General features: G+C 44.4%; 1 protein-coding gene across 1 annotated transcript in view; it reads right to left on the reverse strand.

The window, feature by feature from the left end:
* Positions 1–12,921, reverse strand: part of LOC137439183 (uncharacterized) — a 320,724-nt gene that overhangs the window by 184,990 nt on the left and 122,813 nt on the right. The window contains exon 7 of the mRNA XM_078767715.1: positions 2,288–2,420. Coding sequence (XP_078623841.1) covers positions 2,288–2,420 — 133 coding nt within the window. The remainder of the gene's footprint in view (positions 1–2,287; positions 2,421–12,921) is intronic.

Here is a 12,921-nt window from a genome sequence, read left to right on the forward strand (position 1 = left end):
CTACTGCCTCTGGCATCAACTCTTCCTGGCAATTTTTCCAAAGAAATTTGCAAATCCAACTGAAGGCAATCTCAGTTCCTTCCACAAAGCTCGGAACAAGTGTGTGTCAACCCTCAGGAGAGCCAGGAAACAATATCTCTCTACTCTCAAAACTAAACTCTCAAACCTGTCTCCCTCCTCCAAATCCTCGTGGTGTCTGGTCAAATCTGTTTCTGGATTTGGTTCCCTCTCCATCCACTTCCTTACCTCAAATGGCCACATAGCTGACTCCGCACGTGAAAAAGCTGAATGCCTCAACTCTGTTTGCCTCAAAATCTTGTCACCCAAAACCGTCTCTCTCTGTACCCACATTACCCAGTCGTACCCAGCTGTTCCTGGACTCTGTATCTTTTCCTCCTGACAAGGTGGAAAAGTTTCTGTCAACCCTCGACTCTGATTCTGCAACTGGACCTGACGGCATCAGCCCACGGGTCCTAAAATCCTGTTCTTCCACTCTTTCACTCCCTTTCTCTGTTCTCTTCACCCTCTCTTTTGCTCAAGGGCATCTGCCATCTGCTTGGATATCAGCCAACGATACCACTATACACAAAAAATGTGCAAAAACAGATCCTTGCAACAACAGACCAATCACCCTGCTCCCAATCATCAGCAAGGTCATGTAATCAATCATCCCTTCTGATATTAAATTCTTCCTCTTCTCCAATGACTTGATCTCGGATCATCAATTTGGATTCAGACCAGGTGACTTTACTCTGGACATGCTGCTTCTGCTGTCTCAACAATGGATGGAGGTCCTCAACACCAAACAGGAAATCAGAGCCGTCTCCCTTGACATATCTCCTGCCTTCGATACGGTCTGGCACCCCGCCCTGCTCACCAATCTCTCCTCTTATGGTATCCATGGAAACATCCACACATGGCTAGTGGACTTCCTCTCCAGTCACAGTCAACGTGTGGCCCTGAATGGAATTCTCTCATGCCCTGTGCTTTTTCTGGTCTTCATTAATGATCTCTCCTGCTCTCTTGAAAATCCTCTCTATCTCTTTGCTGACAACTCCACTCTCTGCCGCTCCACATCTCAACGCTCAGATCGGAAGTCTGCAGCCTCTTCACTCCATGCAGAGCTGGACAAAATCACAGACTGGTCAAACAAGTGGAACATGTCTTTCAACCCTGACAAATCTCACACTCTCACCATGTCTCTCCGTAAAGACCGTCTGGAAAACTCTCCCATCCACTTTCTGAACAATCCTCTTGAAGAAGTCCTGTTAGTCAAGCTTTTAGGTCTCACTATCTGCCATGATCTTTCCTGGGAAAACCACATTTCCAAGTTGGCCTCCAAAGCCAGTCGCCGACTGGGCATCCTCCATCGTGCGAAATCCTTTCTGGGCACACCTGAGCTCCTCACCACATACCAAGCTTTCATCTGCAGCTCAATGGAGTACTGCTCACCCCTCTGGGCTGGTGCTCCTGCCTCACACCTAGCTCGGCTTCAACTGATTCTGAGGGCCTTTCTCTCTCTCGACACTGGCAGGTTGGTGGTCTTTCTATCTTCTGCAGACTCCTCTCCGGCCTTGCTCCCCCTGCTCTGTCTGTGCTCTGTCCCTCAAATTTTCCTGCAGGTCGCACAAGATCTGCCAGCAACCATCTTCTGGTGAACAACCAAAATCATGACTCTCTGCTCACCTTCACACTTCCATTCCTGTTTTCTCCCGAGTCAGGAACAAACTCCCACGCTCTCTTCAATCCCACTCTTCAATGCAGGTCTTCAAAACAGCTGTTCACCACCATCTCTTGTCTTCCCCCATCCAAAACCTTGATCTTTTTTACCCCCAGTAAAACACCCAAACTCACCTCCTTCAAATTCAATTTTTCTTCCCTGAAATCCCCTGTAGTGTCCATCTTGTTTATCCCGTGTACCCCGCCACAGCCCTCTCCCTCCAAGAGATCTCCTGATGTCCCTGTTCCCTGCTGTTGTTGTGCTTCCCTCTCTCTCCCAGTCTTGTCTCTCGCTCCCTTTATTATATGTTTGATTTGTTAGCTCTTATACGAGCCTTGACCAGGAATACAAACACCCCCCACCCCCTCAAAAAAAAAAACCCAAAGGATTTCTTAGGTGGAACCAAAAGGAGGTCTTGGTGGAACCAAAAAGATGTGTTAGGGGGAACCAAAAGGATGTCTTTGGGGTAACCAAAGGGATGTGTTAGGTGGAACCAAAATAATGTTAAATGTGGAAACAAAATAATGACATGAGGAAGAAAAGAGCTATCTTGTTTTCATTCCACACCTGGACTGGGGTCAATGTTTGCCAGGAGCTCCAGGTGAGTCCGAAGGCAGGTAAGGTTTGCTGGATCTCCAGTTCTTTGCAGGGCAATGGTCAACTCTTGGACTGACTGTGCAAATGAAGCAGGGGTCTGAAGCTAATGAGACAGAACAATGAAGAAAAAGAAACATTACTTCAAAAGATATGGAAGTAATTATGGACATAAAATAACGAGGACCCATATTCTAAAAGAATTCCAAATAAATATTTTTATGAACAACGACATTTTGATGTAACGGCTATAAGCAGTTTGACAATCGTGACTAGAAGCAGGCCCATACCCAACATATGGTGATGCGCTCATTCGGACATGATACAATAGTCCAGCCATTCTGTTCCGCTAATTTGAAAATAAAAACAGCAAAGACAGACTCGCAATGGAGTCATTGCAGGCATCTGCCTCCAAAAGTGCAAACACCACGGTTGCATTTCAAGCACCAACTATTTGATTGGAGTAGCCAAGAGGACTGACTGCAACCTCAGACAACAACAAGCAAATCGGCAGCCTGTGTTTAATGTGTCAGAGATTGTATAGCTTCACTTGAAAGGAAAGGTTTCTATATTACGAGGGCATACACATGCATATGGACAGGGTGTGGAAAATAAATTGTAAAACAGAAGGAAAAGGTAAACTTAAAAAACCAAGACTGAAAGTCTAACAGCGGCGTAGCCGGGCTTGTAAAATATTATAAACAACAAACACACATGATTAGCTTTTTCAACAGTCGCTAATGTTGTTTATAACATTAAACAAATACATTTGGAGGAATCCTGACATCCATGAGGTAAGTTTTACTTACAGAACTGAGGGAAGATCTACTGTAATCTAGATTATACCCCACAAGGGTTGGGTTAATAACATGCTATCAAAAAACCGAGGTGAATTCCTAACTTCCGCGGTTGTTAGTACCATACACCACTTATCATTGATTCATAAACCATACATCGCTTCAATCCATTAACTTTGTATTCACGACATTGGGATGAAAGTGTTATGGTCATATTTACTATGCTATTATTATTACTATTACAAAAACGATACGACTGAAACGATACACTACTGTATTAAGAAACCTGGGCTTAATTTGTCCGAAATGGGCCGAAGGGTAGGCATGAAGCCTAAGGCCTGTACGTACCTTTTTGTTGGAAGAGACGTAACGCCGATGCTTTCGATATTTGATGATCATTTTAACAATCGGTTTGTTTGTGTTTCACACTGAATGAAAAACGTAAAGGTAGAGCATGGCGATTGTGATATATCACAGGTTCGACAATATGTTCAGCCTGAACGAAATTGGAATCAAAATGCTAGAGTGTGGAGAGTCAGCCGCCGTAATGACATGAGACATAATCACATCACCCTGTCATGTCACCAGATCCTCAGCTCTGATTGGTATACGTTTGAGGGGACATACATACAGACGGACAAACACTGTTCTAATTTTTTAACGACAATAATAATGAGGGACGCGAAGGTTTTCACTTATCAGTACATCGTGGATGAACTACGTTCATCTGTGCATGATGTGTAGTGCATTGAAGAAGAGCATGGAAGAAGTTTCGGGAACTGAGTGGCGTGCTGATGAGGAGGGGAGTGTCGTTGAAGCTGAAGGGAAAGGTGTATGCTGCATGTGTGAGAAGTGTTATGATTTATGGGAGCGAGACATGGGTAATGAACGTAGAGCAGCAACGAAGGCTGGAAAGGGTGGAAATGCGAATGATTCGGTGGATGTGCGGAATATCGTTGAGAGAGAGGAAGACAAATGATGAATTGCGAAAGATGATGGGAATAGAGCCTGTGATTGATGCTGTGGAGAGAAACAGGTTGAGATGGTTTGGTCATGTGTTGAGGAAGGATGAAAGTGACTGGTTGAGAAGAATGATGGAAATGAATGTAGAAGGAAGTAGAGGACGGGGAAGACCGAGAAAGACTTGGCTAAAGGTGGTGGAAGAAGAAATGTGGGCAAGGGGGTTAACAAGGGGAGATGCAGAAAATAGGGCAAAATGGAGAAGATTGTCATGGGGCCCGCAAGGCTAACCCCCGCTCTAGCAGGGAAAATGGCCTTAAATGCCTGTTGTTGTTGTTGTTGTTGTTGTTGTTGTGAATGAACGTGGAAGACCTAGAACACAGAATGGATCAGGACACAACAGAACAAAGGGAAAAGTAGAAAGAGGGGGGAAATGCCAACAACTTGGTGAAGTTTCATGACAATTGGTTTAGAATTATGACCTGTCGGACAGTGACAAACAAACAAACAAAGAGACAGAATAACAAACGCAACCGACCAATGTATACTTGGCAAAAAAAGAAACGCAAGTTGATAAGACGCATTTTTTAAATGTGCATTGTTGTGCACAAATTTATCAATGACAAAGATTTGTAATACCATTTTAAGCACCTGTATTTTCAACCACATTTCTTGAGCGTCATGCCTCACTGAACCACCACAATGGGGGTTGAATGGATTTTCAAACAATCACTTACTGTGGCTTCCATGGCTAAATTGCATAAGAATGTTGATGTTCCTGTGGTAGTCTATGGTCGATGGAGGCTTGAACCGAATTCACTCAGCAGAAAACAACGCCACGACTAAGTCAGTATGACCAGGGCCGCGCGATTGGAATGCGGGCATCTCAGGTATGGACGTGGCCGCACATTTCCAAGTGCACGAATCAACCATAAGCAGGCTCAGACGTCGTTTAAGAGACACTGGAAGTGTGGCAGATCGTCGGAGAAGTGGTAGACCGCAGGTGACGCCCATTCAGGATCGTTACATCGTTCTGCAGCACCTCTGTGATCGACATCGCAATGCAGAAACCACCGCAAGGGAGACGCCCGGGCATACGAACAACAGGATTTGTGCTCAGACTGTCAGAAATCGGGTTCGTTCTGTAGGACTCAGGAGCAGACGCCCTTACAGAGGTCTCCCACTGACGGCCGATCGTCGTCGCCATAGGTTGGTATGGGCCCGCCAACACCGTGACTGGACGCAGAGAACGTGGAACCAGGTGTTGTTCTCGGATTAATCACGATTTCGCGTAAGCAATAATGACGGACGGGTACGAGTTTACCGTGGTCGTGGTGAGCGACGTTTTGACTGTAATGTCGTGGAGCTGGACAGGTGGGGAGGTCCCAGCATTATGATATGGGCCGGTATTACAGCAAATGCCCGTACTGAACTGATAGTCATCGATGGTAACATCAATGCCCAGAGATACTGGGATGAAATTTTGGAGCCTGTAGTGAGGCCATTTCTGGATGAACATCCGAACATAGCCTTGTTTCAACAGGACAATTCGCGACCTCATGCAGCAAGGGTGATCACCCAGTATCTTGATGACCACTATATTGAGCTCCTGCCATGGCCTGTGTTCAGTCCAGACCTTAAGCCCATCGAGCATGCGTGGGATGAACTCGATCGCCGCATCCGGTTACGTCCTATGGTGCCTAGAACAGCTCAAGAACTTGCCGCTGCTTTAATGGAAGAGTGGCGCGTCCTCCCCCAGGTGACTTTGAGGAGGCTGATTCAGTCCATGCACCGGTGCATCCAAGCATGCATCACAGCAGAGGGAGGTCATACACCGTACTACTCTGTTGTAATTTAATGTTCATGTGATTTTGTAAATTTCATTCGCTATATACTTTGCCATAAAAATTTGTGTTTCTTTTTTTGCCAAGTATACTTGAAAAATCTTCGATTTTGCAAAGTAACAAAAACAAGAATACATCATACAGAGCACCATACATGCAAAATCCACCCCCCACCCCCAAAAAGATTGCCATTAATCCAGCAAATTCTCCATTTCATCAAGATTAAAATTGACGATCTTGATCAAACCTCGGGTCAATAGGATGAAAAGTGATGATTTTGATGAAAAAAGAAAAATTGATTTTAGAAGTTTGACCCTGAGTCGACCTTTGACCTTTTGACCTCAAAAATAGTTGGTTTCTCAATTTAGTGACTCAATGTGCAAATGCTGTTCAATTTTCACGTCAATCGGATGAAAATTGATGGGTTTTCAGATGAAAATGGATGACTTTGGAAGTTTAACCTCGAGTCTAAGTTTGACCTTTTGACCTCAAAAATAGTTGGTTTCCCAAATTAGTGACTCAATGTGCAAATGCTGTTCAATTCTCAAGTCAATCGGATGAAAAATGGCGATTTTAGAAATTTGACCTCCAGATGGCCTTTGACCTCAAAATCAATCAGCTTCTCATTTGTGACGACCTCTACAAGTTGGTGAAGTTTCATGACGATCGGTTTACAATTGTGACCTGTAGGCCGGTGACAAACAAACAAACAAACAGATAGAATAACAAATGCAACCGACCAATATACTTAAAAAATCGTCGAATTGAAAGTCATAAAAATTTGGTAATGAACATACCAATTAAAGTGGTGGGGTACGTTCATTACCAATCAGCTAGTCCTATTCCTAGTAGATGTACCTAGTCCTAATGTATCCTTTAGTAACTTGCTTGGTGTAACATTAAATGGAGTCCATGTATTCATGCATTTTCATGTATTTGTGGGTCTAAAAATTTTTTTTGCACCTTGGGACCCAAAAATGTTAATCTGCCTCTGCACTCACTACTGGAGATGTTTGTCAGTGATGAGGTGAACACAGCTTTGTAAACAGCAGAATAAGCAGGGAAGAAGATAATTGATGATTTTTTTTTTGTGTGTGTGTGCGTATACAAGATGGAGGCTCGTGTAAGAGCTAATATTAATCACAAAAAAAAACATAAACGGACACGTAAAACATGTAATAAAAGGAGCGGGAGACAAGATGGGGAGAGAGAGGGAAGCACACAAGTACAACAGTAGAGAGCAGGGACATCGGGGATCTGTCGGAGGGAGAGGGCTTGGGGGTAGGGGCATTGGAAGGGGGGGGGGGGGGGGAGGAGAGGTTGAAAACAAATGGACACTGCTAGGACTTCCAGGAAAGAAGTCGGGATTTCAAAAAAGTGGATCTGGGGTTAATTAACGGGGGTAGAAAAGACCAAGGTGTGTTGGATGGGGGAAGATAAGAGATGGTGGTGAACAGCTGTTTTAAAGACCTGGAGGGAGGAGAGGGATTGAAGAGAGTGAGGAAGTTTGTTCCAGAGGCGGGAGAAAAGAGGAATGAAAGGATAAAGGTAAGCAGTGAGTCTTGATTTTGGTAATTTCACCTGAAGGAATATTTGGGGGAAAGAGCAGAGACAGAGCTGGGGGAGCTAGGCCGGAGAGGAGTCAGTAGAAGACAAAGACCACCAACCTGCCTGCGGTGAGCGAGTCAAAGGCCCTCAGATTCAGCTTCATCGTGGGAGATTCCAATGATTCTGAAAGCTTTGGTTTCAACAGCGTGAAGCCTAGCTAGGTCTGAGGCAGGAGCACCAGCCCAGAGGGGAGAGCAGTATTCCATTGAGCTGCGGATAAAAGCCTTGCATGTGGTGAGGAGCTCAGGTGTGCCAAGGAAAGACTTCACACGACGGATGATGCCCAGTCGGCGACTGGCTTTGGAGGCCAGCTTGGAAATTTGGTTTTCCCAAGAAAGATCATGGCTGATAGTGAGACCCAAAAGCTTGAGTGACACAACGTCTCCAAAAGGATTGTTGAGAAAGTAAATGGGAGGGTTGTCCAGACGGTCTTTTCAGAGAGACAAAGTGAGAATGTGAGATTTGTCAGGATTGAAAGACGTTCCACTTGTTTCACAAGTCTGTGATTTTGTCAAAGTCTGCAGAGAGTGAGGAGGCTGCTGCCTCTTGATGTTGATGGGCGCATTGTTGATGTTGATGGTGTGGAGCGGCAGAGAGTGGAGTCATCAGCAAAGAGATAGAGAGGATTATCCAGAAAGTCAGAGAGATCATTGATAAAGACCAGAAAAAGCACAGGACCCAGAACTTTGCCTTGAGGAACTCCAGCCTGAACAGAAAGGGGAGATGAGAGAAATCCATTCAGGGCCACATGGTGATTGTGACTGGTGAGGAAGCCCTGTGTGGAGGTTTCGATGGATTCCATAAGAGGAGAGTTTGGTGAGGAGGGCGGGATGCCAGACGGTATCGAAGGCACGTGATATGTCAAGGGAGACAGCTCTGATTTCCTGTTTGGCATTGAGGACCTCCGTCCATTGTTGAGACAGCAGAAGGAGCATGTCCAGAGTAGAACGACCTGGTCTGAATCCAAATTGATGCTCAGAGAATAAGCCATTGGAAAAGAGGAAGGATTTGATATCTGAAGCAATGATTGATTCCTTGACTTCGCTGATAATTGGGAGCAGGCTGATTGGTCTGTCGTTACAAGGATCTGTTTTTGCACCTTTTTGTGTAAAGCGGTAATGTTTGCTGATTTCCAAGCTGATGGCAGATGACCTTGAGCAAAAGAGAGGGTGAAGAGAACAGAGACAGGGTGTGAAGGAGCGGCAGAGCAGGATCTTAGGACCCGTGGGTTGATGCTGTCTGGTCCAGATGCAGAATCAGAGTCGAGGTTTGACAGAAACTCCTCCACCTTGTCGGGAGAGAAGGACACAGAGTCCAGGAGCAGCCGGGTACAGCTGGGTAATGTGGGTACAAAGAGAGATGGGTTTGGGACCCAAGATTTTGAGGCAAACACAGAGTTGGCACACACAGACTGTGTGGATAAGTTTGATGACCAAGAGAGCCAAATTCCATGACAGCTTAAAAAGACAGAAACTGAAGACGTGTGATACAATGCACTCGGTGCCCGTTCGTGTGGACAGACAAATAACTGTTTCCATCATGGCAGACTCTTCCATCAAATTATTGTTGCTCTTCAAGCAGGACGCGATGTTGATGAGTTGCTGGAACACGAGCTGTCTCCTATACCTTTGTCTCTGGCCACTATTGACCACACACGAGATACCCAACAAATAGGCACATCTGGGAAAGATACTGGAGCAAGAAATGGCCCAGAGTCAGCCACATGACAATATTGATGCGACAGGCTGCATTTTGGATGACATGACAATAATGCAGTCCCTTGCCAATTGTTCTGAAGCGAATACAGTCGTTGACTTGTATGATAACGTTCAAAAATATGTGGTTGGACAGTTATCCGAAACATGTACCATGGTTGACATTGTCTGTGACAGATAACAAGAGAACTCAATCAAAGAAGGAACATGGGGAAAGCACGTAGGAGAGGAAGGCAAAGGAATTTGAAGAATGGTGGAAAACAGAGATCAGAAAATTGGGAATTTGGAGAGGTTAGTGGCGGATTCACCAATCCGAAGAAAATTTGGTCTTCGACAGACAGAACACTTTCTAGTCTCAGTTTGAATCACGAGGAGGCAGCCATGCGCAAAATATTGCATGCTCGACATGTAAAACTGTCAGGTTTTCAGCAGGTGAACTGGGTGGGTGTGATATCACCAGTCAGTTCCTGTGTATTGGTAAACAAACTGTGTGGAACAACTTTGTCAAATGTTTTAAGCTACTTGCTCAATTGGGAGAATTGGACTTTCCTGAAGAGTCTGTGCTTGTTGATGCTGAGGCATTTGTTTACAATGTGTACGACTCATCTACGGATTCCAACTCCATACAGAAAATCTGAAGTGCATAATTTTGAGTGAAGAAGAACCTGGAATTGCTACCATCAACGAAGGATGCTTTTTACCTTCATGTTAGGAGAGCACACCACTAAACGTACAGCGCCTTCAGAAAGTATTCACACCCCTTGACTTGTTTCACATTGTGTTGTTACAACCTGAAATAAAAAAATGGTTTAAATTGAGATTTTTTTGTCACTGATTTACACATAATACCCCATTATGTCAAAGTGGAATTGTATTCTTCGAAATTTTTTACAAAATGGTTAAAAATGGAATACAGAAATATCTAATTTGCAGAAGTTTTCAACCCCTCTGAAATATCCAGAAATATCCACTCTGAAACAGGTTCTCTTCAATGATTTACCTAAATTTGACTCCATTTATTGTTCCCTCTATCCTCACAAGTCTTCAAGTCCCTGCTGCTGAAAAGCATTTCCATAGAATGTTGCTGCCACCACCCTATTTCGCAGCAGGGATTGTGTTAAATGGGTGATGAACAGTGTTCCGTTTATGTCAGACGTAGCGTTTTGCATTCAGGCCAAAGAGTTCAATTTTTGTCAAGCTCATCAAATCCCAGAATAGTTTGCCTCACGCTCTCAGAGACGTTCACGTGCCTTTTTGCAAACTCCAGGTGTGCTGTCATGTGCCTTTTTCTCAGGAGTGACTTCCGTCTGGCCACTCTCTCCCATAAAGCCTAGATTTGTGATGGGCTGCAGAGACTGTTGTCCTTCCGGCAGGTTCTCCCATCTCAGCTGAGGAACTATGTAGTTCTGTCAGAGTGGTCATTGGGTTATTGGTTTCTTGGTCACCTCCCTGACCAACGTCCTTCTTGCCCAGTTGCTCAGTTTGGTCGGATGGACAGCTCTAAGAAGAGACTGGGTAGTTCTATATTCTTTCCATTTCCGAATGATGGAGCTCATTATGCTCTTGGGAACTTTCAACACTCCAGAAATTGTTTATCCCCTTCCCCAGATACATGCCTCCTCACAATTCTATCTCGGAGTTCTACGTACAGTTTCTTGGACTTCATAGTAGAGTTTCTGCTCTGACATACACCGTCAACTGTGGGACCTTATATATAAAGGTGAGTTTGTTTCTGAATCATGTCCAATCAATTGAATTGTCCACAGGACTCCAATCAAGTTGTAAAGACATCTCAAAGATGATCAAAGGAAATTGGATGCACCTGAGCTCAATTTGGAGTGTCATAACAAATGAAGTTGAATACTTATTGACTCAAGAAATTTCAGCTTTTCATTTTAAATTACTTTGTAAAAATTTATATTTTAAAAATCCACTTTGACATTATTAGGTATTATGTGTAGATCAGTGACAAAAATGTATTGATTTAACCCATTTTTAATTCAGGGTTTAACAACAAAATGTGAAACAAGTCAAGGGGTGTGAATACTTTCTGAAAGCTCTATACATTTGTAGAAGGGCCCTGGAAGCATGTCCATCTCTACCTGCAGCACCAGAGTAAACCAGTTGGTACCTAGCAGCAGAGACTAACAACATCCTTGCACCGAGGCTCCTCACAACAGAACCAGTTTCAGCAGCCCGTCTCGATCTTACAACCTGCGGTTGTTCTGCCGCAGTGATGCGTTGTGCCACAAGTAGATGCACGACTGCACGTGTATGTATGCATCTTGATCTCAACTGGAGGAAGGCTTGTTCGTGCAAGGACTTGTGTAAATACCCAAAAACCCTCAACATATTGCATGATGAATGAAGAGAAGAGACATCTGGTCTTTGCTGTTCATGATAGTATGGCCTAATGGGACAGGTTTCTCGTTTCACTTATCGTTTTATACAACTGATGTCACTAACTGCACAGGCCAGTCACGGAATCGACTAGGAACTTCATTATCCAGACTGTTCTTCTTGTTTCATCCCACTATAATTCACCAAATGTCCGCCCGTCCGTTCCCAGGTACCGCAAAAACGGCTGAACCGATCGCAACTAGATTTTGGGTGGGTAATCCTGGGACCCCCTGGAGTAAAATAGGCTACATTGTTTTTCCAATTTCAGCTTTGGCCTCCAGCATTTTCCGGTTTGGACTCCCGCCTAACGTTATTGTCCCGGGTACCGCAAAAACGGCTGCACTGATCGCAACGATACACCTCCATGCTGTGTGATTCCCACGAGTGATCAACTAAATTGCTTAATTTAATGCTCTTTTAGGAGGAGGACATTGCCACAATCTGGCAGTCTGAACATCACATTGTTATCGTGTACCTTATAATCTACTATAAATTGTGTGTGTGTGTGTGTGTGTGCGTGCGTGCGTGCGTGCGTGTGTGTGTCATACAATAGATGTATTATTTGTCATATTAAATTAAATATATTGAGGATATCGACGAGGAAGAAATGTTGGTCTACCTGTATGGATGTGCTAAACAACGACAGTGGTTGAGATGTGATTCTGCCATACAGACCGATACATCACGGAAGACACTCCTCCATGTATGGACACCGGAACTGCTGTCATTCCACATCAACACTATCCACCACCAACTCCCTTCCCCAGCCAACCTTCGATTGTATGGCAAAACCAACCTTGGACTGTGCCAACTATGCCATCATCACCATTGCACACTGCTCCACATCTTAAATGGGTGCAGCTACTCACTCCAAAATGGAAGATACAACTGGCGCCATGACCAAACCCCAAGAGCGATTGCATCAGGCCTGGCTCCAATATATCAAAGATGCAAATAAGAAGACCAGTATTGTATCAAAGCCAAACTCCATTCCCACCATTGCATTCCGTACAGCTAATGGTACATCCTACAGAAACCCAGCTCTGCCACTTCCACAGGTAGAAACCCAGGACATCCCACAGAAGGCTAATGAATGGATGTTTCTGATGGATGAAGACCATAACCCAATAGTGTTCCCTCCACAAACTATGGAAACTACCAAATGGCCTGATATCACCATCTATTCGGCAGTAACGAAGAATATCATTATTGAATTGACAGTCCCGATGGAGGAGAACCTGTCCAATGCATATGCCAGAAAGAAAGGCAAATACGAAGACCTG

This window comes from Myxine glutinosa, chromosome 13, assembly GCF_964187855.1.
Source record: "Myxine glutinosa chromosome 13, kmMyxGlut1.1, whole genome shotgun sequence".
Classification (NCBI taxonomy): Eukaryota; Metazoa; Chordata; class Myxini; order Myxiniformes; family Myxinidae; genus Myxine; species Myxine glutinosa.